This window comes from Vulpes lagopus, chromosome 15, assembly GCF_018345385.1.
Source record: "Vulpes lagopus strain Blue_001 chromosome 15, ASM1834538v1, whole genome shotgun sequence".
In the NCBI taxonomy this organism is placed as follows: Eukaryota; Metazoa; Chordata; class Mammalia; order Carnivora; family Canidae; genus Vulpes; species Vulpes lagopus.
Genome location: NC_054838.1, coordinates 9075237 through 9103138, shown reverse-complemented (window position 1 = coordinate 9103138; position 27902 = coordinate 9075237). Strand labels below are relative to the sequence as shown.

The 27902-nt window shown below is 37.9% G+C and overlaps 1 protein-coding gene across 1 annotated transcript in view; it reads left to right on the top strand.

Annotated features, from left to right (window-relative positions):
• Window positions 1-27902, top strand: part of GTF2H1 (general transcription factor IIH subunit 1) — a 36738-nt gene extending 8836 nt beyond the window's left edge. Inside the window, exons 3-15 of the mRNA XM_041730021.1 lie at window positions 1804-1996; window positions 2727-2892; window positions 3778-3871; window positions 5443-5592; window positions 5728-5807; window positions 11538-11665; window positions 11765-11852; window positions 15688-15776; window positions 16155-16272; window positions 20194-20284; window positions 20741-20856; window positions 21751-21843; window positions 26882-27902. Of these exons, the coding sequence (XP_041585955.1) occupies window positions 1804-1996; window positions 2727-2892; window positions 3778-3871; window positions 5443-5592; window positions 5728-5807; window positions 11538-11665; window positions 11765-11852; window positions 15688-15776; window positions 16155-16272; window positions 20194-20284; window positions 20741-20856; window positions 21751-21843; window positions 26882-26968 (1493 nt within the window). The 3' untranslated portion in view covers window positions 26969-27902. The remainder of the gene's footprint in view (window positions 1-1803; window positions 1997-2726; window positions 2893-3777; window positions 3872-5442; window positions 5593-5727; window positions 5808-11537; window positions 11666-11764; window positions 11853-15687; window positions 15777-16154; window positions 16273-20193; window positions 20285-20740; window positions 20857-21750; window positions 21844-26881) is intronic.

Below are 27902 nucleotides of genomic sequence, written 5' to 3'. Positions count from 1 at the left end.
CACCCGGGCTGCCTCCGTCAGTTCTTCTCTTATTAGGAAGGAGAGCTCATACCCAAATCCAGATCTGCACCAGATCAGTTTTCATTTTAATTTGAATATTTGAAAGAATACCCATTTCTGGAAGAAGACGTTGAGAGTTATCAATAGTAAATTACTAAGGTGAAAATCAGCAGTTAAGTTTGTTAATTAAAAAACTTAAGAAGTAGGCCTCTCAGAGGCAAAAGCCAAGATAGAGCAAGGATAAAGCAATGACTGAGAAAAGGTGCCTAGAAAGAAGTTATAGTTTTGTTTTGGAAAAATAGAATACCAGAATAGGGTGGCTGACAGTGTAAATTGCTCTGTATTGTTGTTTTCAGTAGTAAAGGTTGTTTAGGGGTTTTAATAGGTGGTTTGGGTTACAACTCTAGGCAGTTTGTTTCACACTACCAGGAGTCTCCCATTTCATGAGACAAAGCCCCTCCATCTCTCTTCCCCTGACAGAGACAAGCACTGCTATCACCATGAGGCCCACTGTTTAAGAGTACAAGTTCTCCATTATGTGGGTGTATTTTGACATTCTTCGCCTCAATTTATTATGAAAATTTTCAAAGTAACAGAAAAATTTTTAGAAATGGTACAATGCAAAAAAAAAAGGCAAAAAAACAAACAAAAAAAGAAATGGTGCAATGCATACCTATATAATCCACTTAAGATCATGTGTGCATACATTTTGCTGTAATATTTTACACCAAGAAATTTTTAATAATATCCAGAACGTTGTGACATTTCCCCAGTTGTCCCAATAACATTTTCAGTAGCAGTGATTTTTTTTTTTAATTATATGCAATCTAGGTTCACATATGGACTTGTAGTCTCTTCAGTCTGTGGAGTGTTGCATACCACATTTGGATTATGTGTGCTTGTCTCCTCAAGGTTTTCTTTAATTTATTTGTGCAGACCTGTATTTCTCATAAACTGAGTCATTTCTACAGGCTTGATCATACTCAGGTTAAACTTTCACAGCAAGGGGATCCCTGGGTGGCACAGCGGTTTGGCGCCTGCCTTTGGCCCAGGGCACGATCCTGGAGACCCGGGATCGAATCCCATGTCGGGCTCCCGGTGCATGGAGCCTGCTTCTCCCTCTGCCTGTGTCTCTGCCTGTCTCTCTCTCTCTCTGTGTGACTATCATAAATAAAAAAATTAAAAAAATAAAATAAAATAAACTTTCACAGCAAGAACACACATAGGTGGTGTTATTTACCTACTTTTCTGTTCCCTCAGAAAGCCCATAATGTTAGGTTGTCCCACCCACTTTGAATGAGACTCATTAAAATTTCATCACTTGATTGAAATGGTGACCCAGATCTCTCAAATGTAAAATATATTTTTTTCTTTGAAGTTAGTAAGCCATGGGCTATGTTTTGGGAGGTTTTTTTTTAACTATGACAGATCATTTTTATTAATGTTGATTGGAGGCAGCTGTTCAGGGTAGGTTTAACTATTTATCTCTAAATAGCTGGCTCTTTAGAGATCTGCCCCATCTTGAATGGAAACAGAAGCCCTTTAGTATCTGGAGGTGGAGACAGTGGGTAAGAAGTTCCAACAAAGGATAATGAAGAAGGAAGCAGAATATATGGAATTATCTGCTCTGAATATATGGAATTATTTGAGAAGAGGGCATTTCTGCAAAAGCATTAAGATTGGAGCTGGGCAGCTGAAGCCCAAAGGAATTCTGAATCTTCTTGGGAGGAAGAAGTAGCCTATTGTAGGACAATTTCCACAGTGTGGGTGTCCTCATCTAATTTGCCTCATGCTTCTTTTTAGGCCAGAAAATCAGTCCAGAAGGAAAAGCTAAAATTCAACTTCAGCTGGTGTTGCATGCAGGGGACACAACTAACTTCCATTTTTCCAATGAAAGCACAGCTGTGAAAGAGCGAGATGCAGTGAAAGACCTTCTTCAGCAGCTGCTGCCCAAATTCAAGAGGAAAGCGAATAAAGAGCTGGAAGAGAAAAACAGGTGAAGGGGGAAAAGAATAAAGAGACCCTAGGTTCTCTCTGGTCTCTTAGTAGAGTCACACCTTGTTATTTTTTATCCCTTGTACTGCCTCAAGTATAACGTCTGATGAGGAACACAACTGGGACTCAAAGGTGCTAAGGTCCTTTCATTCCTTTTCCCAGTTTACTGCCACAGAGATGACACAAAACCATTTAGAAATATGTTTGTGAGTGAGAAACTTGAAAGAAATCACATTGTAAAAAAGTTGAGAAAGTATATCAAATGATGAGTTTCTGGTAAGATGAATTATTCCATCACCAATATTTCCAGGCCATGAGTGCTTAAGTCTCCAGGTGCTTATTAGTGGAAAAACTAATGGCCAGAAAATCTCATGCATACCCACTCTCTTTCCCTTTCCCCTTCATCTGTGAAGGAGAATACAGTACAAATACAGACACAATGACCTCTGTATCACTAGGATACAGAGACAAATAATACCAAATCCATGCCTTCAAGGAGTTTAGTCTTTGCTTCTTCAGACTTCTACTTTTCATTTGTTCCTCCAGAAATGTTTTTTTGTTAGCTTGTTTGTTATAATTACTAACAAATGAATTAAATGACCTCTGCCGCTCCCACATTATAAAATGGAAGTTGAGTGTGTGTTTCATGTTGTTAAAGTCTTTTAAAAAAGTGTTACATAAATGGTGTTTTATTCTAGAAGTTCAATATGTTCAATCTATTCTATCACCAGAATGCTGCAAGAAGATCCTGTTTTGTTTCAGCTTTATAAAGACCTTGTTGTGAGTCAAGTGATCAGCGCTGAGGAATTCTGGGCCAATCGTTTAAATGTGAATGCAACAGAGAGTTCTTCTACATCCAATCATAAGCAGGATGTTGGCATTTCTGCAGCATTTCTGGTATGTGACCCTTCTAGATTTCTGAAGAGAAAAAAAAGAAAACCCTGGTATATGTCATAACCGTGCCATTTCTTTTGTAAAAACTAGCATTTCCTTCAAGTAAATCAGGGGATCCTTCAAGTAAATCAGTGGATACTTTGGTATCTACAGTGTTCTTCTTTTAAAAAAATCTTTTAAAATATATGCAGTATTTATTAAATTGATACTTTTTGCCAGTTCTACTTTTTTGGTTTTTGGACTTGACCCTAACATGCTAGAAATTTATGGACTTTAATAAATAAAGAGAATCTTTCAGCAATTGGACTAGTACTTGTTTCCCCTAATTCTTTTAAATTTAGGGCTTTCTGGTACCTTTTTTTATGATTGCTATACTTAAAATTCAGAGTTAAATGTGTAATGACCATGGTGTTTCAGAAGAATTAAGATTTGTAAAATGTATGTTAATGAAAAATTGGGAATGCCTTACCTGTAGAATTAGAAAGTGGGATTAATTTAATCTGTACTCTGGAAGAACCAAAGCAGTATTTATGCATTTAACAAAAAATTTGACTACCATTTATATGTTTAGCATCTTCTTGGGTGCTTAGTAGTGAACTGAATTAATAAAGTCTTTCCTAGAGAAACCAGATAGTAATTTAGTAACCAAGGTTTATAGTTTTGGTAATTCAAGGAAGCAGGTTTTACACATCAGTAAGATTAAGTGAAACCAGGTCAGGCTTCTTTGAGCCCTATCTCAGTGCCAAAAATTACAAATGAGGGACTTAATTCTGCCTGTGTTGTTTATTCAGAAAAGTCTGTTTTTCCACCTTTGTCCAGTGTCTATTATATGCTTATATATCTTCCCCCCAATATTGTAATAAATATATACATCTGGTCTTAATTTAGGCTGATGTCCGGCCCCAAACAGATGGATGTAATGGTCTGAGGTACAATTTAACCTCTGATATCATTGAGTCCATATTTAGGACCTATCCAGCAGGTAAGAATCATCAATTTTTCCACATAGTTGAAATATTTGTGTGGATGAATTCAGTAATACATCAGCGAAAAACAAAAACCTTTACCTTTATTCCTGATGAAGTACAACAAAATCTGCGAAAACATACAGTAGTTATTTTTTTATTAAGCTTTATTTAAATTTATTTAGTTAACATAATGTATTATTGGTTTCAGAGTTAGTTAGAGGTCAGTGATTCGTCAGTCTTCAGTCTTATATAATAACCAGTGCGCATTACATCCTGTGCCTTCTCTTTTATTTATTTATTTTTTTTTTTTTTAGATTTTATTTATTCATGAGAGAGAGGCAGAGACATAGGTAGAGGTAGAAGCAGGCTCCCTACAAGGAGCCTGATGTGGGACTCCATGGCCTGCTTAATAGTTCATTGCCCAGTTACCCCATCCCCCACCCTTCTCCCCCCCAGTGACCCTCTGTTTGTTTCCCGTGATTAAGGGTCTCTTATGGTAAAAGGATCAGTTCATTGGTATAATGACTTTCCCATTCTTTCGTCAGTGGTTCTTAAACTTTATTTACCCTTCAGCATACCTGCACAAAATGACCTACTCCAGAGGCATTAATAAATGAGTCTCTACAGCAGTAATTCAAATCATCCTTCATACTGCCTCCACAGTGACCTTTCTAACCCACAAATCATTACCTTTGCAGAAACCATCCTAAAAGTATAAATGACTTGATCCCAGCCTTAGTAATTTATGAGGTGCAGCCAAGGAGGAGAGCCACCACTTCAATTTTTTTACTGACTAAACTGTTCTCCCTCAAACCGCATGCTGTTCTCTCCCCTCACTCCCTCACCCCTGCTCCATTAGTCCTTTAGAAACATATCTCCCTTATAGGACTCAAGTATTGCCTCACTGCCACTTCTATAAAATCCTGACTTCTTTGGGCACGTATAAGCCTCCCTTTGCTTCTATAGGGGCTTGTGTCTGTCTCAAAGAGTTGTCAGATTGTAATATAATTATTTTTGTATTTTTTTATAATAATAATGTCATTATATAGTGTTTATTATGTATCGAACACTATTCTAAGGCCTTTATATGTATTAACTCATTTAGTCATCACAAATAACCCAGTGAAGTGGGTGTTCTTATACCTTCATATGACAGATGAGGAAACCAAGACACAGAGAAGTTATGTAATTTGTACAAGGTCACATAGTAATGGCAGATCTAAAATTTTAAACTCAGGCTGTTTGGCTCAAGAGACCATGCTCTTAACCTCTTGTTTATTGGACTCTGAACTTCTGGAATGTGCTGAACAGATAGTCTAGTGGGTATTGATTTTTGATATTTCTACTAAAACTATGAAACTTGTTAATGGTGCAAAATAAGATTTTGTTTGTAATTTAAGATTCATAAAGGGACTGTGTCACTTAATCTTTCAAGTTATATTTCATATTTCCAATTAGATTATGACACACAGTATATAAAGTTGAACAGTTTAATTTAGTTTTTCCATTATCCATATTTCAACTAATTTGAGAGATTTTAAGAAATGGAAATTTTGTATGTAACTATTATGTTTTTTTTCCACAGTAAAAATGAAGTATGCAGAAAATGTTCCTCACAACATGACAGAAAAAGAGTTTTGGACACGTTTCTTTCAGTCCCATTATTTTCACAGGGACCGCCTGAATACGGGGTCAAAAGACCTCTTTGCAGAATGTGCCAAAATTGATGAAAAAGGTAATCATTTCTCCCTGACACACACTAAATTTGATTTGCTGTTTTCTGGTCCTCTAGTCATAGTGCCATTAGTGAATTTTTTTATTTCTGAGGAAGGTCAGACTTGACCAATTTTTTATTTCATTGTTTTTCTAGGGTTAAAAACAATGGTTTCATTAGGAGTGAAAAACCCACTACTTGATTTGACTGCTTTGGAAGATAAATCATTAGATGAGGTAAGTAGAAGTAAAAGAATTTGTAAGAGGGGCACCTGGCTGGCTCAGTTGGTAGAGCATGTGACTCTTGGTGTAAGGGTTGTGAGTTTAAGCTTGGGCCTAGAGCCTACTAAAAAACACACACACCAAGAAAAAAAAACTTTTTTAAAAGATATTTGAGAGAGAGACCAAGAGAGCACAGGTCAGAGGAGGGGCAGAGTGAGAGGGAGAAAGACAAGAACAAGCAGATTCCTTGCTGAGTACAGAGCCCGACACCGAGCTCCATCCTAGGACTCCAAGATGATGACCTGAGCTGAAGTCCAATGCTTAACCAACTGAGCCACCTAGGCGCCCCACAAGAAACAAATTTTCGTTAAAAAGAATTTACGAGAGGGGGGATCCCTGGGTGGCACAGCGGTTTGGCGCCTGCCTTTGGCCCGGGGCGTGATCCTGGAGACCCGGGATCGAATCCCACATCGGGCTCCCGGTGCATGGAGCCTGCTTCTCCCTCTGTCTGTGTCTCTGCATCTCTCTCTCTCTCTCTCTGAATAATAAATAAATAAAATCTTAAAAAAAAAAATTGACGAGAGAAAACAGTCTTCAGCTGGTTTAAAAATATCTAGAGCACCTGGATGGCTCAGTCGATTGAGCATCTGCTGATGATTCGGGCCATGGTCCCAGGGTCCTCGGATCAAGCCCTGTATGGGGCTTCCTGCTCAGCAGGGAACCTGCTTCTCCCTCTCCCTCTGGTATTCACCACACTTGTGCTCTCTGGCTTTCTCTCTGCCAAATAAAATAAAAATCTTAATTTAAAAAAAAACCAACAAAATTCTTTAAAAAATTTCCTTCAGGGTAAATATTTCACATAAATATTGTTATTTGGAGTGATTTATCAGAAGTCTTGTCAGCACCATTTGCTATTAAAATCGCCTTGGAAAATGGAAAATCCTGAGTTGCTAAAACTTTTAATTTCTTTTTTTTTAAGATATTTTTTATTTATTCATGATAGGCATAGAGAGAGAGGCAGAGGGAGAAGCAGGCTCCATGCCAAGCAGGAGCCTGAAGCAGGACTCCATCCCGGGACTCCAGGATCACGCACTGGACCAAAGGCAGGCACTGAACCACCCAGGGATCCCCACTAAAACTTTTTTTTAAAAAAGAATTTTCTAGCTCTAGCTGATTGGTACTTCTCTAAGTAATGTGAAGGCTTAAGATATTTGTGAGTCTGCTTTATTTTCTGACGTTGATCTAAAGAAATATGAGTAAATATCAATAGGCCAAGAAAAGATAACATTTTTCCATAGCCCACTATATGCCAGACCTTGAGCACACCCATGACCTTACCAGCTCTGATATGTTTCAACAGCTAGACCACCAGGTATGCACCACCTACCTCCACCTCAGAACTCCAGACTTACAGATGTATTGGTCACAGGGAAGGATGGGATCCCTTCCCCTGTCTTCTAGGCTAGAAGCCTGCTTTCCTCAATTATTCTTCTTTATACTCAGATTTTCATTTTCTTACCTTTCTTTTGGCTCCTCTTCTGCTGGCCATATACACATGCTTAAACCTTCCAAACTTTTCTAAACTTTTCCTGGGGATCCCTGGGTGGCGCAGCGGTTTGGCGCCTGCCTTTGGCCCAGGGCGCGATCCTGGAGACCCGGGATTAAATCCCACGTCGGGCTCCCAGTGCATGGAGCCTGCTTCTCCCTCTGCCTATGTCTCTGCTTCTCTTTCTCTCTCTCTCTGTGTGACTATCATAAATAAATAAAAATTAAAAAAATAAACTTTTTCTTTATTTTAGTGTATTGTATTCAGCAAGGTGAGGAAACTTTTAACCTACAGTTTTTAGCAGAAAATAATCCTGGGTGCCCAGATAAGTCATTTCCTTAATGAAATTGAGTTTTCTTGTTAATTCTCTATATTCAGGCACTTTCTTGGTGAGTTTCAATACATTAAAACATGGCCCTCTTTAAATCATCCTGAAAATATGAAGTTTTGTGAAGCTTAGAAGTATAGCTTAAGGGATCCCTGGGTGGCGCAGCGGTTTGGCGCCTGCCTTTGGCCCGGGGCATGATCCTGGAGACCCGGGATCGAATCCCACGTCGGGCTCCTGGTGCATGGAGCCTGCTTCTCCCTCTGCCTGTGTCTCTGCCTCTCTCTCTCTCTCTCTCTGTGACTATCATAAATAAATTTTTAAAAAAATTTTAAAAAGTATAGCTTAATATGGGGGAAAGATATTAGTGGGTTTTTTTGTTTAAGAAAATACAAATGATGGTATTTTGGGGTGTCGGCCTGATTCAGTTAGCAGAGCGTGTGACTCTTAATCGCAAAGTTATGAGTTCAAGCCCCGCGTTGGGTGCAGAGTTTACCGAAATAAATTTTTTTAACTTAAAAAAAAAAGAAATGATGGCATATTATACGTATTCTTGTGTGATTTTGTTCTTCACTTTGCTTGTTAACCACTGTCAGTCCTAGTTAGATAAACCATAGTTGTTAAGTACATAGACTATAAAACCAAACTACCTGGCTTAGACTGTCATTCCAAGTTTTCTTATGGAATGAGGTTAATAGTACTGACCTTATTAGTAGGGGATAGGAAAATTGAGATGTTGGTTAAGAATAACCAACTTGCCACTAGCAGATAAATAAGTTCTAAAGATCTAATATGTGGCCTATGGTCAACAATGCTGTGTTATAAACTTCAGAGTTGCTACATCTTAGTTCTTACTGCAGAACAGGAAATGATGATTACATGACATGATAGAGATGTTAGCTTTAGAGTAATCATACTGCAATATGGAAATATGAGGTTAATACATTTTATACATTTAACTTATAAAATGTTATGTATCAGTTATATCTGAGTTGAATAAATTCAGTACAAAGAAAAGTGCTGACTATGGGATTGCTACAAGAGTTTAGAAGAGTGTGGTACACAGTGCTCAGCAAATCATAGGTGTTACTTTTATTTATGTTTAGGTGTGCTTGCTTGATATTCCATTATATGGAGAAATGAACATTTACATAACCAATTCCCTAAATAGAAATGCTGATGAACAAAACATTGGAGGTGATTGGGTGGTTGGGTGATTCTGTTTTTCCTTTGGTGCCTCTTTCCCCTATATCCTCTAGTTGTAACTTTTCCAGAATATGGCCTTGGGCCACCTTCTGGATACATTTTCTTCCATTGCTTTGAATACTAATACGTAATAATGAATCCCAGGTAGCCCTGGTCTCTCTGACCCCAGAACTCCAAAACTATACACATACCTGCTTACTGTCTTCACTTAGATATTTCACAGACACCTCAGCATAGCATGTCCAGAATGAACTTTTTGTTCTTATCCTCTTAAACCTATTTCTTCTTGGATCTTCTGTGTCTTAATTTTTAAAAAATTACCATTACATAGCATCGAGGTGCTTAGGTGGCTTAATCGGTTAAGCATCTGCCTTTGGCTCAGGTCGTGATCTCAGGGTTCTGGGATGAAGGCCCACATCAGGCTCCATGCTCGGCAGGGAATCTGTTTCTCCCTCTCCCTTTGCCTATAACACCCACTTGTACTTGCACACGCTCTCTCATTCTCTCTCTCTCTCTTTCTCTCTCTCCTCCCCTCCCACCCTCACTCTCTGAAATAAATAAAATCTTCAGAAAAAAAGACGAACATTACCATGGACTCAGTTGCTCAAGCCAGAAGCTGGGAGTCTCCTTGATTCCTCCCCTTCCTTCACCTCCAATGTTTAGTTCATCAGCAAGTTCTCTACAATACGTCGATTTGCCTACAACTGTCCATCTCCACACTTAAACTCTCTTACTATTAAGCTACCACCATTTTTGTTTTGATTGCTTTTATTAGCCTCCTAATTGATACTATTTTCAACTTTGTTCCCTATGTTACTTCCCCTTAGCAGTAGAGTTATAAATCAGATCATAACAGTTTTTTGTGTAAAACTCTTTGGTGGTTTCTTATTGAACCTAAAAATCAAAACTACAAGGCTCTTCTTGATTTGGCCTCTGCCTGCTGCTACTTCAGTTTAGGCCACTTAAACTCATTCATCCCCTTAGATACCTTCTTTCATGTCTATCCCAAGCTTTTTCTACCTCAGGGTCTTTGCACTTGCTATTCCTCCTTCCTGCTCTTCTACCTAACTAGCTCCTACCTATCTTTTAGACATCTGTTCAAAGACTTCTTCAAGAGAGACATTCTCGGGCAGCCCCATTGGCTCAGCGGTTTGGTGCCACCTTCAGCCTGGGGCGTGATCCTGGGTCGGGCTCCCTGCGTGGAGCCTACTCCCCCTCTGCCTCTCTCTCTCTCTCTCTCTCATGAGTAAATAAATAAATAAAATCTTAAAAAAGAGAGACATTCTCTAACCTCTCTATCTGAAGTAGTTCCTGCTCTCTCTCCATGCAGTCCTTATATCCTGCCACCCTTTTATTTTTTTCATACCCCTTGTCATTTTCAAAAGTGATCTCTCAATAGAGTAGAAGTTTTGTGATGGTGACTCTCATTTACTGACCTATCCCCTGCACATGACATGTAATAGGTATTCAGTATTTGATGAATGAATGGCATATGAGTCTTTAAGATTTTTTAAATTTATTTATGAGAGACAGAGGGAGAGAGGCAGAGACACACAGGCAGAGGGAGAAGCAGGCCCCATGCAGGGAGCCCAACATGGGACTCGATCCCAGGTCTCCAGGATCAGGCCCTGGGCCGAAGGCAGTGCTAAACTGCGGAGCCACCCGGGCTGCCCGGCATGAGTCTTTTTATAATCTTTTCCCTTTTTAGCCCTATGTCTTACCAATCCCTGGTCCACCCTTCATTCCAGATGTATTGCTGACCAGGAAAACCCTATGACACATATGTATTATGTTGCTTGTACACCTATATTTAAGCAGTTTCCTCTCCCTGAAATGTTACTGTATTCATGTCTGGCTTGCAAGCACTTGATCAATTTATGGTGCTCCATGAAGCTTTTTTGAACCTATCTCTGCTCTCCTGTGGGATAGACTACTTCCTCTGTTGCAACACTTTTTTTTTTTTTTTTTCCTCAGGATGCAGCACTTAACTATGTGTAACTGGCTTATAGCCTAGCACCCTGCTAACCTAGTGTTCTGGCTCCTTTGGCACGAGGTCTTAACAACTTTCTGTCTACATGTTTGAAAATATCTCATCTGTTTCTTAAATACTTATTTTTACAGAGCTTGGAAAAGTTTATTACCCTTGCTTAGACTAATACTTATTAAAAAGTTATAAAGCCAGGATTTGACTCCATATCTATATGACTCCAAAGTCTATGCCTTTTTTTTCCACTGTATTCTAATTCTTCATTTAATATTTTGCTAACTATATCCAAAACTGCTCTTCTAAAAAAAAAAAATAAAGAAAAACACGGTTCAGGGTGCCTGCCTGGCTCAGTCAGTGGAGCATGCAATTCTTGATCTCAAGGTTAGAAGTTTGAGCCCCACACTGGGTGTAAAGATGACTTAAAATCTTCTTTTAAAAAATGGGTGGTTTAAGATTATTTTTATCATGCTAGAAGAAGGAGCATGTTGTATTTTTTTTGTGTGTATGTAACTTGTTAAATATTTGCCTGTAAACATTGAGTAACGCAAAAAAAAAATTTTGTGTAATGCTCAGAATTAATATAGTCCCATCATCCAGAAAACTTTTTCAGCTAGGCATCTCTCTCATAATGGATAAGAAAACCAGAACTTTATTTTTAATCTTCTAAATTGTTTCTCATAGGGCTATGGCATTTCTTCTGTGCCATCTACTTCTAATTCTAAATCCATAAAGGAGAATAGTAATGCTGCCATCATCAAGAGGTTTAACCATCACAGTGCCATGGTCCTTGCAGCAGGTCTCAGGAAACAGTTAAGTATACATACAAAGGTGCAATAACTGGGCTTTTCAAGGTAACCAGATGGAGTTGTGTTGTTCTGATTTTTAACATTTTCCCCCTTTGTTTTAAGAGAAGCACAAAATGAACAAAATGGTGAACCCAGCAGCATCGATGGAAATTCTGGAGATGCAGATTGCTTCCAGCCTGCAGTCAAAAGGGTATGGGTAAAAAGTTCAGAAGGTTTAGAGCTCAACTTTCTCCAGATAACCTTGTATAACTATTAGTACTTTATGTTAACCCTAGATTATTTCAAATGACTCAGTTCTTCTGACCAGGACCTTAAGCATTTGGCATAACTTATAGAACGTTTTAAAGAATACTTTGTTGGTTTTTAACTTGCCAGCCCACTTTCCATGCACTCCTGTCTGTTAACTGTTTTTACTGGTTTTGTTCTCTTTTTTTCCTTCACATGTACACATACACACATATTGACATACAGTTTGTGTTCTGGGCAAGAGTATTCAACAAAGGCAATATGACAGGAAGAAAAACTAAAGGTTTGTGTATATGATTTTAAAAGATAGGATTTGGGCCTCTTTTAAACAACGTATCAGAATTAGAAATGTGTTCTCATTAAATATTGAAGTAATCATTTGGGGCGTTTGGGGAGTATGGACAGAATTATCTACTTCCATATTTTTTCCTTCAACTTTGCCAAGCTACTCTCTCACCAATTTTTTAAGTTCTTCCCTAATTATAAATATAAACAGCAATCAAGCAATGTGTATTAAAATTTTAGTGGTTTATGCACTTAATTCCATTTTTGGGACAGTAAAGGTGTGCAAATATTTAAATGCAAATACCTATTATAGTATTATAACAAAGCAGCAAACATCCTAGTAATACATCTGCCCATACAATGGAGATTGATGCAGTCATGAATAACTTGAAAAGGATTATTGACATACTAAATTAAAAAGAGTTCACATATGCCATAACTAGTTCATAAAAAATTATATTCAAGAAACTATTTTTGAGTCACTGAAAATATTAGGGGGTGGGAAACAAAAAAGGATAAGAGTTCTTATCCTTTATGAGTTTAGTGTCTTAGGGAACACAAAATCAAAAGTGTTTCAGAATAAAACTTGAAGTTAGCAATTATGTTATTTAAAGTAGGAATAAAAAAAAATAAAGTAGGAATCAAAGAAAATAAAAATTCATGAATTAAATAAATGCAAAGTTCACAGAACAGGCTATGTAATACAATTTCACATGTAAAAAAAAGTTTATGAACTTTTTTAAAAGGCCTTCAAAAATTCGCTAAATGGTTTTCTTTCCATAAAAGAATTATGAATGAATCTTACACTCATTTTTTAGTTCATTTTTTAGTAACTTAATGTTTCTACAGGCATATACACTTTTAAAATTAACAAAGCCGGTGATACCTTGGTGGTTCCTTCGATTAAGTGTCTACCTTCGGCTTAGGTCATGATCTCAGGGTCCTGGGATTGAGCCTCAGGTTGGGCTCCCTGCTCAGTGGGTTGTCTCCTCCCTCTCCGCCTCCCCCTTTCTCATGCTTTTGCTTTCTCTCTCTCTCAAATGAATAAATTACAAAACCTTTAGGGGATCCCTGGGTGGCTCAGCGGTTTAGCGCCTGCCTTTGGCCCAGGGCTTGATCCTGGAGTTCCAGGATCGAGTCCCACATCCGGCTCCCTGCATGGAGCCTGCTTGCTTCTCCCTCCTCCTGTGTCTCTGCCCCTCTCTCTCTCTCTCTCTCTCTCTTATAAATAAATAAATAAATAAATCTTTAAAAAAATAAAAAATTAAAAAAATTAAAAACCTTTAAAATTAACAAAGCCTGGGCACCTCAGTCAGTTAAGCATCTGCCTTTGGCTCAGGACATGATCCCAGGGTTCTGGACTTAAGCCTCCCGTTGGACTGTCTGCTCAATGGGGGAACCTGCTTCTTCCTCTCCGCTCGCACTGCCCATCACCCTGCTCCTGTTCTCTTTCTCTTGAATAAATAAATAAAATCTTGTAAAGAAAAATAATAAATTCTATACCTGTAAACGAAGACTGTACCATATACTAACTGGAATTTAAATGAAAACTTAAAATGAGGGGATCCCTGGGTGGCGCCGCGGTTTGGCCCCTGCCTTTGGCCCAGGGCGCGATCCTGGAGACCCGGGATCGAATCCCACGTCGGGCTCCCGGTGCTTGGAGCCTGCTTCTCCCTCTCTCTCTCTCTGTGACTATCATAAAAAAAAAAAAAAAAAAAAAAAGGAAACTTAAAATGAAAAAATATTCTATTGGCTTTGTTAATTTTTTTTTAAGATTTATTTATTTATTAGAGAGTGTGCATGAGCAGTAGGGAAGGGCAGAGGGAGAGGCAGAGCGCGGAGCACACCACTGGGTTCTATTCCAGGACCCCAGGGCTCCAGGATCATGACCTGAGCCGAAGGCAGCCGCTTAAGTGCCTGAGCAGTCCAGGCGCCCCTACAATTTAGTAATTCGATACTTATATATAATACCCAGTGATCATCACAAGTGCACTCCTTTAAAAAATATCTTATTATGAGTTGAATAGTTTTTTTTCTGATTAAGAAAAGTGAAAATAAAATGAAAGTTATAGAGAGGAGTTTAAGAGGAAATCTAGGAAGTGATGCTTTTCTTTGCAGTACTATTACACTAAGTACATTTGACAGTTGGTAATTAAAGAGTTGTCAAAAATCATGGTTTGAAAAAAAAATCATGGTTTGTGTGGATTTTCACAGTGTTCAATAATGCTGACTCTAGACATTATTTGAAATCAATAGTTTGAAATAAATAGTCTGATGAATGTTCTGTAGAAGGGTTTTATAGAATGAGAGATTCTGAAGTAATAAGAGTATTTTTATGGAGTTTTCGGTTAGGTATGAGAATCAGGTCATCGAATGAGACTTTGGCAAAAGTATGGGATTTGGGTTATCATGGGAGGTTAGAAAGGAATATGACTTAGGTGAAGCAACAGCAGGGGTAGAAATGAGCTTGATTTATGTGAAAATTAATGAAGATTTCTATATGCCTTGAAGTTGGTAAAAGGGTATAGAGTTGAGAAAAAAAATTCTGGGTTTAGGTAAAGTGGGACTGGTGAATGTGTTTATTCTGAATATTGTGTTCCTATACTACCAGGGGAATATTCAAACTGTCCAAATGGGTAATTTCAGATACTAAGTTTTCAGGTTATTTAATAACCTAAATATTTTGGTCCTAGTCTTGGTAGCTATAGATGAAGGTTTGACCAGATGAATTTCACAGCTATGTAAAGGATGAAATGTTGTAGAATTATTTTCACAAATAGCCATATGTAGATTGCTTTATTTCTTTTATAATTAACATATAGGCTGTAGAAATTTAGCAGTCTGTTACTACTAGTACAGGAGAAAACAGATTAGTACAACCAAAATAGAGAGTACAGAAACCAGAAGAGAGAGTACAGAAGTAAACCCAAATACCTGGAAGAATTAAATATACGTGATAAACATGCTGTTTCATAATGCATGGGAAATGACATTCTATAAATGCTGTTGGGAAGACTGTTAAAACAACTCAGATTCCTTATTCCACAATAAATCCTAAGTGGATCAAAGTTAGGCAAAAGATTTAATCCACAGAATAATAAGTAAGAAAGAAATAATTAAAACCAAAAAAAAAAAAAAAAAAACCCACCCAAGTAAAAGAAAAAGTATTTACAACACATACAATAAATTAGTCTTACTTATTTGGTAGAAAAATAGTAAAATACACCATCTTCACCTGTCAGACTGCTAAAAACTAGAAGTTCAGTAATACTTAAGATGTGTAGGAAGTGTACTTCAGAGTGTAGGAAGAAAACAGGTACTCTGAGTGGTTGGTGAAAAAATTAGTTCAACAAGTTGTAGAACATTCATTTCTAGGAATCGAATCTCATGGTGGGAAGACTTCATATTTTACTCTATAGTGGTACTTTTTCAGTCACATTTATTACTTTTGTACGGAAAAGTTAACATAAAAAGTGCTGTATTGATGATTACAGGCAAAGTTACAAGAGTCCATTGAATATGAAGACTTGGGAAAAAATAATTCCATAAAAACGATTGCACTAAACCTCAAGAAGTCAGATAGGTAAGTTTGGTCAATATCAAATTAACTTAAGGCACAACAGTTCTATAACACAAGTCACTGCAGAGTGTATTCTGCAAGTGTAGAACCCACGTTTTCTATCCCTTTGTTACCATATAAATACAGTATATTCTTTCCTTGAAAATTTGTGCATTTCAGAAAAGGATGCTAAATGATAAAAGCTAAGATAAAAGGTGGTTCTCTGTGCTATTTTTTTATTACCCCCATAAAAATTGAGTTACTTTATTGAAATCTGTTTAAATGTATTATTGTTTTTTCCTTTGGGGACAACTTATATGAAGACTGCTGAAATATTTGAAGGGCAAATGTTGAGCGCCTTTATTCTGTGTGATGAGTAATTTATTCTTTGCTAATCTTCAGGTATTATCACGGTCCAACTCCAATCCAGTCACTACAATATGCAACAAGTCAGGACATTATTAATTCTTTTCAAAGTATTAGGCAAGAAATGGAAGCTTATACACCCAAATTAACTCAGGTATGTGACTTGTACAGTTTGAAAACCAGAATTCCCATAGTTCTTTCCTCCGTTTATGAGCACAACTGTATTGAACTATATAAACTGTTTTAATTGGGTTTAAAGGCATATTTCTGCTAAATAGATTTTAAAATAACCAAGAGGTAGGGAAAAAAAGATATTTGGCATACTTAAGAAGCATCTGAAGTTAAGATGTAATAAAAAATAACATAAGTTTTGTGATTGCTAATTTTTTCCTTCCACGTACCCAGTGTTATTGGGAAAATTTCCCAGATTTCCGAAACACTCCTGGACATCACTATCTAGATATTCTGCATGATCTCAAACTAGAATATATAAAATAGAGCTTATTATCAGGTCTTTATTTTCTTATTCATACTTAAATTCTTCGGCAAGTTCTGTCCATTCTTCAGTATTTCTTGATTCGCACAACATTGGTTTAAGCACACTTGATCAATTTTCCACAATGCCTCTACAGGTTATCTTTCTAAAAACAGAAATTTAATCTTATCACCCTGCAGCTTAAAACCTTTACTGTCCCCTTTCATTGACATAGGAATCGTCTGAATGCCTTTATCTGGTGTGCCAGAGCCTTTACGTTGTGGCCCGGATTCACATCTCCAGTTTGCATTCCAGCTGTATCTCCACCATTCCCTTCCACACAACCAAGAGTCTTCTCTCCAGCCAAACACACTAAACTACCTAGAAAACAGAGAAAGCTCAGGCTTTCTCTCTTCTTAGAATGCCCTTAGTCTGTTCTGCCCCTAATAATAATTATTCAAAACTCAGCTCAGATTTCATTATCTCTGTAAAGCAATTCTCAGCATGCCCAGAACAAGTTTGGGGCAGGGCATGGGGGCATGTCTGTTTTTGTAAACCCCGAGGCAGAGTTCATATATGTTTTATAATACTTGTCACGTATTGGAACTTATTTTTTTGCTTTTTATTTTGAAGTAATCTCAAATTTACAGAAAGTTGCCAAAAGAATGTTTTCTGGCCTATTTTGAGATTAGAAACTCTGAAATATTTCAGTTTGTATTTCCTAAAACAAAACATTCCTCATAAATAACACAATATAATTACAGAAATGATAAGTTAACACTGATAAAGCATTGTTATTCTTTAGGTCTTACAAAAATGTTACCAGTTGTACCAGCAGTGTCCCTCACAGCAAAGAAAACTTTTTTGGTCCAGCATCCAAGTCAGGTTCCAAGTTTTCTTTGGTTCTCGCGTATCCCTTTAGTCTCCTTTCAAATGGAATCGTTTTACAGTTTCATGGTCTTGATATTTGAGTAGAGCCAGTTTTTGTGACGTGCCCTTAATTGGAGTTTCTGTTATGTTTCCTCATGATTGGATTCACATTATGCATTTTTGGCAGGAATACCACAGAAGTGATGTGTTATCCTCACTATATCCTATCAGGCACGTATTTATTTTTCCTAACTTCTGACCACTTGGGTAAGGTAGTATCTACCTGGTTTCTCCACCAAAAAGTTACTGTTTTTCCCTTTGTAATGACTTATTTTGAGAGATACTTTTTTTTTTTTTTAAGATTTTATTTATTTCAGAGAGAGAGAGAGAGAGAAAAACAGCATGATGAGTGGGGAGGAAGGGCAGAGGGAGAAGCAGACTCCCCACTGAGCCTGATACAGGGCTCAATCCCAGGACCCTAAGATCATGATCTGAGCCAAAGGGAGAGGCTTAACCCATTGAGCCACCCAGGTGCCCCTTGAGCAATACTTTTAAGACTATGTAACTATTCTGTTTCTTATCAAACTATTACCCACAGTTTTTTAGAATCCATTTTTTATTCTTACCATGGTAGTTAAATGGTGATTTTTTTTTTTTTTTTTTTTGTCTTTGAGAGAGTGCACAAGCAGTGGGAGGAGCAGAGGGAAAGGGAGAGAATCTTAAGAGTTGGACGCCCAACTGACTGAGCCACTCAGGTGCCCCAAATGGTGATTTTCTAATCCCATTATTCCTTCTACATTTATTGACACTTTGCTAAGATGAAGAGCTTGCCTTTCCTTCTCTTGCATTTATATCAGAATGGATTCATGGGTTCTTACATTATTCTCTGGGTTATTAACTGTTGCTGTCTTTTTGTTAAACTAAGGTATAATTTACATGCAGTAAATTATAAAATGTACATTTTTTTTAGTCTCTTTTGCAAATTTTAATAAACATATGCAGTTCGGTAACCACCAACACAAGTCAAAAAGCAGTTTTGTCATCCCCAAAAATGTACCCATGCCTCTTTGTAGTTAGTACCTTCCCATGCCCCTCACACTGGCTCCTGTATCTTTCTGATGATTTCTTCATCAATTTTTGAGTACCTTACTTTATGGAACAATGAGATAGATCTTCCAGGTTCATCTTATGCTTTCTCTGCCCCAGCCATGGAATCTTCTTTAGTGCTGTGTAGATTTAGAAGCCAAAGATCTGGGGGTGCCTGGGTGGTGCAGTCAGTTAAATGCCACACTCTTGATTTCTGGGGTCTTGGTATCAGCATGGTGTGATTGAGCCCTAAGTCGGACTCTGCCCTCAGTACAGAGCCTGCTTGGGATTCTCTCTCTTGGTGTAGAATTTAAAAAGAAAGAAACAAAGACCTGGGTGCAGTGTTTTCATTGCTTTTGGGGTATCATTTACTGCTAGTGTTATTGTCCCATGATCAGAGCTGAGAAATATAGGTATGTACATGTATGTACACATAATACATTTGAGATTATTTGACTACTTTTTTTTCTTCTTGGTATATAACTGCTCAACATCTGGCCCTTGGGCCCAGATAGACTCTCCTGGTTGTTTTTGTTTTTTTTTTTTTTTAATTTATTTATGATAGTCACAGAGAGAGAGAGAGAGAGAGGCAGAGACATAGGCAGAGGGAGAAGCAGGCTCCATGCACCGGGAGCCCGATGTGGGATTCGATCCCAGGTCTCCAGGATCGCGCCCTGGGCCAAAGGCAGGCGCCAAACCGCTGCGCCACCCAGGGATCCCTCTCCTGGTTGTTTTTAAGCTGTGGTCAATCTTAGATATTTAAAGTTTTCCCCACACCTACTCTGCATCCCCAAAATGATTTAATATCTAAGACACATGAATTGACTCAGGAATGCCCAGGAAGTTATCTCTCTTTGGGTGTGTGTACCTGAGTGCAGCCCATGGCTAGTCAGCAAACTCAACAGTCAGTGAAACTTCTGGGTCCAACACATTAAATTTCTGACAAAAAGAAATAGGAATAACATGAACTCCCATGTTCTCTTCACTCATTGTTGTCATGTCCTGTACCCTGAGGCCAGGTTGAAAATTTATTTTCAGCCAGTCCCTTATACCCATAGATTTCTACTTGCAAAAACATCATTGAAAAGCCTTGCACATACTGGTCCTGCACTTGAACTATTCAACAAATGATTTGTTCCTCTATAACCACAGTGCCTGGCACTTGTTAAGCATTCACTGAATACATAGGTCAATTATTTCCTTAACTATTGATACTGATACAGTGGGGAGTATGTTTTTTCCCCTTTTGGCAAGTATATTCACTCCTTTGGAAAACGGCTCTGTTCCCGCGCCCCCCCCCCCCCCCCCGCCGCTACCGGCTAGTACACATCATATTGTTTTTGCTTGTTTTCTTAAACTCAATTTTACCTTCATTGGTAAAAGTTCACAAGTTTAGTTGAGTTGGTGCTTAAGAAAGTGCTTTACTAGCCAAAGTGTGAGTTTTGAGTTCTATAGACTTGCTTGTTTCGCTGGAAGACTGGTAGGTATTTTTTTCTGGCCTCATGCAAAATAATTCACTCTGGCTGCTATAAATTGTATATTGTTGATACAGGAATAAAGATGTACTGAATGTTTTGCCGTAAAACAAGTAAGAAAGATGGCAAGAAGAGGAAAACCACTTTTCTGTGTCTTCATTTCTTTCAGGTTCTCTCAAGTAGTGCTGCCAGTAGTACTATCACAACGCTATCACCTGGAGGAGCACTTATGCAGGGAGGGACACAGCAAGCCATAAACCGTATGTGCTGGGCCACTTTCTTTGCTGTCCCTTTACTTAAATAAACTCTAAAGAGCAAGTTGAGAGGAATGCAAAAATTATATTCTGTTTTTTGGGAGCATTTCTGGAACTTATGTTTTTATGCATATAGATCCTACTTAGACAAGAGTTAGGTTTCATTAATTATCCTAATATTACAAACAGCAGTACATTGCTAGTCTCCTTAATCATACTAAAAGCTTTCTTTTTTACTTTCCAGCCTCTTAGAATAAAAGGAAACCTGAAAATTATTCCAAAATCTAAGGGAATTTAAATTTTAAGATCTGTTAGCCACAAAATCATTAACTTATCTCTGAATAGCACATCCTGGTTTAGCATTGGCAAAGAACACATGATCATATTTATTTTGTGAGTGATCGTTCTTTCAGAGACTATACATATGTGGAAATAACTTTTATCCAATTCTTTCTTCGGCAGAGATGGTGCCAAATGATATTCAGTCTGAATTGAAACACCTTTATGTGGCTGTTGGGGAACTTCTACGGCACTTCTGGTCCTGCTTTCCTGTTAATACACCATTCCTAGAAGAAAAGGTCAGAATAATTCCAAACAGCCAGCTCTCTGGTAGTATGACTTAGTAGGGTGTTATTTTGAAATCAAAATTGTATTGAGTATTTACCATGTGCTAGACATTCAGATAACTACTTGCATATGTTAATTTAAGCCTACAACATCTTAATGGAGTAGGTTTTGAAACCCATTTTATAAATAAACTTTAGATCCAGGCCATTTCTATAACCTATAGTTGGCATCTTAAAACTTGTGTCTAGCTCAAATCAACTAGGAGCAATGAAGGACAGAGACCCAAAACAAGTTATATATGTAAAATTATTTATTTGGTTTATTTTTTAGAGGTAGCGAAATTCAAACTGAGCCTGACAACAAATACAGCACTAGCTATATAACACTAAAATCCTTTTTTAACCAATTAAAGGACAGTTGACAAATAGAAAATATATATAGTATTAATAGTAGTAATTGAACTGTATAGATTGCTCTTTTAAACAACCCTCTAAAAAAAAAAAAAAGATTAAATGCCCCATTAAAAATAATAGTCAAAAGATTTTTAACAGGCACCTCACTAAAGAATGCACTTGGCTCAGCAAACCTAAGAGGACATTTTCATACTCCCTAGTATTCAAATAATCTTCAAAGCTACAGTGAAAGAGCATTTTTTTATCTATGGTTTTTAAAATAAAAAATTTAAAATGATCCGTGATGGCCGTGTTGCTAAGAGTCCTTTCTTCATTAAATTTGTACTACCTTGTTTAAAAAATGTTTTGACCCAGAAATTCAGTATTCAGGAATTTAATATAAATTCCTAAAGCCAATTAATCTATTAAAAAAAAGTAACCTTCCTGTGTTTCTATCTTACCTCCCATAGGTTCTCTAAGATTTCTCTAATTTATTTCTGTCATCGTCTTTAGGTAGTGAAAATGAAAAGTAATTTGGAGCGATTTCAAGTTACGAAGCTCTGCCCATTCCAAGAAAAGATTCGGAGACAGTATTTAAGCACAAATGTAAGGCAACAATGTGATTTTGGCCTGATTTTCTTTCTCTGTGTCACAAAATTATGGGATTAATTTTGTTTTCATGTGAATGAGTAGATAAATTGGGTTCATTTGTTTTTTCTATTGCTCAGAGTACAGTTTGGTTTTTTCTATTGCTCAGAGTACATGTTGGTTTTTTTGGTTTTTTGGGTTCATTTGTTTTTTCTGTTGCTTAGAGTACAGTTTGGTTTTGGTTTTTTGGGGGTTTTTTTTGTTTTTGTTTTTGTTTTTTTTTTAGTAATCTCTGTACCCAGTGTGGGGCTCTCGCTCAGGAGCTTCTCAAGGGTACTATTTTTTAAATGAAAATGTACCATACATTCAAGAGTATATAAAATACGTAACACTTCAAAACAAGGATCTATGCATAAATCGCCATAAGAAATGGAACAATACCAGTACCCGTAGGCATTCCCTATCCAGTTGCCTACCCCTCCTTCACAGTCTTCCAAGTCCACAACTAACCCAGGCATTTATAATAATGAACTCCATGGGTTTAAGTTCATTTTAAGTAAGCTCTATAGGGCTTGAACTCACAATCCTAAATCAGGAGTTACTGCTCTGCCAATTGAGCCAGTCAAGGAGCTCTAATCATCTCTGTGCTTTTATAGATTTAGAAACCTACATATATTTCCTAAAAAATTATTTTGAAAACTTAACCCTGCCAAGAAAGGCAGAATTGCTACTCTGTAACAGTAAACCTTAAAGTTGCTGCCTAATGGTCTGCCTTCACCTACCCTAATTGCTTACAGCAGCGCAGGGCTGGGGGTGCGGTAGTGGGTGAAAAGTGTCACTTTGTGCTCAGGATTTTTAACATTGTTTTTAATGCAAGGCTAGAGCAACCACTCAAGATTGGTTTTTTTGTATGTGTTATGCAATTCCCTCTGAGATGACTGGGAAAGAAGAATATATACAATTTTAGGATTTAGTATTTCAGTAAATGGGCTAATCAAAAGGAGGAGTTTTATAATTGAAAGCTGAAAATTCGGGATCCCTGGGTGGCGCAGCAGTTTGGCGCCTGCCTTTGGCCCAGGGCGCGATCCTGGAGATGCGGGATCGAATCCCACGTCGGGCTCCCAGTGCATGGAGCCTGCTTCTCCCTCTCTATGAGGCCTAGGGGCCTATGTCTCTGCCTCTCTCTCTCTCTCTCTATCATAAATAAAAAAAATTAAAAAAAAAAAAAGCTGAAAATTCTTCATCAGTAAGGTTTTTTAGTATTTATTCCATGAACATTCTACATGGTTTTTCTCAGAATAGAACTATAGTACTAAAAATCAGGAAAGAAGCTTGAAGTTTCTTCCTATATGAGAGCAAGGACAGCACATGGGTTTCAATTTATGTGTTGTCTTCTCAGTTGTAACTGCCTGGAACACTGTGGAAAAAAGGATTCTGAAGCCCCATGCATACATAACCTCAAAGATGTTGAGCATTTGGTTCCAGATCACCTCAGTAAAGTGATTCAAATGAATTTTTCTGTTTCCTAGTGCATGTACAAATTGTTTACATTCTCCTATAGTTTATTAAATATCCAATAACTGGGATCCCTGGGTGGCTCAGCAGTTTAGAGCCTGCTTTCGGCCCAGGGTGTGATCCTGGAGTCCCGGGATCGAGTCCCACGTCAGGCTCCCTGCATGGACCCTGCTTCTCTCTCTGCCTGTGTCTGCCTCTCTCTCTCTCTGTCTCTTGTGAATGAAAAAAAAAAATTTTTTTTAAGTATGCAATAACATTATATCTTTAGAAACATTGTACCTCCCTTAATTTAAAAAACTTTATGGCTAAAATTGCTATCCACCTGAACTTTCAGAGAGTCAATCTTTTTTGCTGGCGAAGGATCTTATTTCTGTGTTGGTGGCTGCTGAAGGTTGGGGTGGCTGGTAGCAGTTTTTAAAAATAAGATAACAGTGAAGTTTGCTTCAGAGTCACCCTTCTCAAATTCTGCTTTATCAGCTAAATTTATGTAAATAAATATCCTGTTGTCATTTCAACAGTCTTCACAGCATCTTTACCAGGAATAGATTCCATCTCAGGAAACTACTACTATCTTTGCTCATACCTGAGAAACAACTCCTCATTCATTCAAGTTTTATTGAGATGGCAGTCATTTAGTCGCATCTTCAGGCTCTACTTCTAATTGTAGTTCTCTATTTCCTTTACTTTGCAGTTACTTCTTCCAAATTCATGTTAATGTTGGTATTTTAACCTCTTCCCAGGAATCATGAATATTCTTAATGGCATCTAGAATGGTGAATCCTTTCCAGAAGGTTTTCATTTTACTTCGCCTAGATCCATCAGAGTAATCCCTGTCAATGGCAGCTATGGCCTTGGGAATTGTATTTCTTAAATAATTAGACTTAGGAGTCAGAATTACTCCTTAACTTACAGGCTATGGAATAAATAAATGTTGGGTTAGCAGGCATGGAAACAACATTCATCTTGCACATCTTCATCAGAGCTCTTGAGTGACCAGGTACATTGTCAAAGTCACCAACTGCATTAGCTCCTAATAAGAGAATCAGTGTGTCCTTTGAAGTTTTCTCTCTAGCTATGAGAGTCGTGGATGTCATCTTCCAGTAGAAGGCTGTTTTGTCTATATTGAAAATCTATTGGTTAATTTAGCCGCATTTGTTAATTAACTTAGCTAGATCTTCTGGATAACCTGCTGTACCTTATACATCAGCACTTGCTGCTTCACCCTTGCACTTTGTTACAGAGATGGTTTCTTTCCTTAAAGGTAATGGCCCAACTTTGATGGCTTTGGACTTTTTCTCTACAGTTTCTTCACTTCTCTCAGCCTTCATAGAACTGAAGAGAGTTAAGACCTTCCTCTGCATTAGGCTTTGGCTAAAGGCAACGTTGTGACTGGTTTGAGCTTCTGTCCAGACCACTAAAACTTCATATCAGCAATAAGGCTGTTTTGCTTTCTTACCATTCATATTTTCACAGGAATAACAATTTTTTTTCAAGAACTCTTCCTTTGCGTTCACAACTTGGCTAACTGACACAGTGAGGCTTAGCTTTCAGCCTGTTTCAACTTTCAACACCCCTTCCTCACTAAGAGGAAGTTTTGTTTTACCGTGGGAGTTGTGTGACTCTTCCTTTCACTTGAACACTTAGAGGCCATTGTAGGGCTGTTAATTGGCCTATTTTCAGCGTTGTGTGTCAGCAAATAGGGAGTTCTGAAGACAGGGGAGAGAGAGGGGAACAGCCAGTCAGTGCAGCAGTCAGAGGACACAGCATTTATCGATTTAAAGTTTACCATCATACAGGCATGCTTTATGGTGCCCCAAAACTAGTTGCAGAAACATCAAAGTCACACTGTCACAGATTACATGAAAAAGTTTGAAATGTTGTAAGCATTACTAAAATGTGACACAGAGACACAAGGTGAATGAATGCCCTTGGGAAACTGGCTTTTCCCTCGTAGACTCAGTTGATGCAGTGTTGCCCCAAATCTTCAATTTGTGATTAAAAAAACCACTGAGAAGCATGATAAGCATTATAAAACAAGGTATGCCTGTACAACCTCACAAGAGGTTATGGCATTCATCTCTTCTCACTGGCACTAGGGAACCACTGGTGCCCGTCAAGCAAAATAAATGATTTTTATATACTTTCCAATGTTATTTCCAACTAAATAACATAATACTTTTTCTCCTTACCCCCATCCCCACCATAATGATAACAGATGGGGTAAATAAGCGTGTTGGTGGTTTGTTTTTTTTTTTATTCCATCTCAGATTGAATCTAAGTTATTGACATGCTAAAAGAATTAAGGACTTCCTGTCGCCATTGCATACTGCCAGAACTGACTTGCAGACTTTATAAGACTGTTAGTTCCAACCACATAAATACTGTCCGTCTCCAAAGAAACAGATACTCCAAAGACATTTTCCTTCAGGAGTCTTTATCAACTTTAATCAGTGTGATCCTGTTGACCTCTAGTTATATCCATAACAAGGGTGAAAATCCTTTTCTATTCAAGATGTATAGTTCTGACCTAAGGTGTGACATAATACTTAAGGTGAAGTACTGATTGACACCATTAAGATTTTCTTTAATTTACTGAGTAACATTGAAATTCCCTAACATTGGAGCTGGAAAAGACCATTAAAAAAACATAGAAAAATACTTCACAAGATTGGCTGTGCAACAAAATTAGCTACAGGAGCTTTTGAACATCAGCTTCCTGATCTTGTGGCAGACCTGCTACATCAGAACCTTAAGGAGAGAGGGGTGCCTGTGTGGCTCAGTCAGTTAAGCACCTGCCTTCAGCTCATGATCCTGTAGTCCTGTAATGGAGCCCTGCATCAGATTCCCTGTTCAGCAGGAAGTCTGCTTCTCCCTCTGCCCCTGCCCCTGCTCATTCTCTCTCTCAAATAAATAAAAATCTGTTGCTTTTTTTTTTTAAAGATCTTCAGGAGAGTAAGCCATTTTTTTTCAAATGTTCTATAAAATAATGTTGATGCCACCATCCTGTCCTTAGTCAACAGACTGTTTATTTTTTTTAAGTTTTTTTTTTTAATTTTTTATTTATTTATGATAGTCACACAGAGAGAGAGAGAGAGAGGCAGAGACATAGGCAGAGGGAGAAGCAGGCTCCATGCACCGGGAGCCCGACATGGGATTTGATCTGGGGTCTCCAGGATCGCGCCCTGGGCCAAAGGCAGGCGCCAAACTGCTGCGCCACCCAGGGATCCCCAGACTAATGTTTAAATCTAGAAACTATCAATCAGCCTCATTTGACAGAAGAAACTGAGGTCTAGAGCTCAGTTTCAACTTCCATGGTGTCCTATAGCTAGTTAATAACAGGCCAAAGCAGATGAATGTCCAGCCTCTATCCCACCAGTGTGTCTGAAAATACCTCCACAAAGGGCTTGCAGGTTGCCTCATCAGAGTAATAGAAATGAGCTTGGAAACTATACTCTGAAGTATGTGCCAGATCTGGATCAGAACGGTTAACCTCCCCAGCCTTTGCCCAGTTATTGCTTAAGTGTCTTGCTTTGTTTTTCAGTTGGTAAGTCACATAGAAGAGATGCTCCAGACAGCCTACAACAAGCTCCACAAGTGGCAGTCACGGCGTCTGATGAAGAAAACGTGAAGTATCTGTGGCTCTCGCAGGTTTTGTGAAATTAAGAGAACTGTGACCTGCAGTGACTCTGGAAACCTGGCTGAGACATGCCGATGATCGCACAGAAGTGACAAACATCTGCACCATGCCAACTCTCGGAGCTGATGCTGTTGTTCTTGCACATTGTGAACTGAAAGGAAAGGAACTGTGACAAAACTCAAAGCTGAGGAGGTAAATTAAGGCAGAACCAAAATGAGCTAATAAGTTGCAGATATATATATATATGTATATGTATATATACACATATATATATTTTAAAGAGACACTGTTTACTGCAGTTACTCAGGAACTGCTTTTGATTCACATTAAGCTGCTTTCAGAAATTAAAAAAAAAAAAACTTTTTAAAAGGGTGCATTGATAAAATCTGAGGTTTGTTTTTTTTTCTTTGTAAATTTTTTTCCTAAGTTTATGGCACAGGGTACACCTTAAGTATTTCTCCTCCATCCTCCACTTGGATCCTCAAGTTGTACTGAATTCTAATTATACCTTACATCAGCAAGTTAAAGAGAGTACTTTAAAGTAAAGCAGAAGGAGACTGTTGTTCAGCCATCAGGAAACAGTTATAGTCAGAAGACATCATTGGTCCTGTGTTTCCTACGGAAATAAGAAACAATAAATGTTGCACTGAATGTTTGTGGTTTGGAGTCCCTAAATAATTAAGAGGGAACATATTTGCAGAAAGTTGTGTGGGGTTTTTTTATGCAGAATTTTGTCAAAAGACAATGGCGCTGCATGTTTTTCTTTGAGTGCAAATGTACATTGCTAAGATTTTTTTTTAAGATGGCATGTGCTTTGAAAAGAGGAAATTGCATTTTTAAGAGTTTAAAAATCTTACGAGTGAGAAATATAAGAAATCTTACTTATTTTCACCTCTTTAGAAAAAAATAAAAGATGTTTCTCATA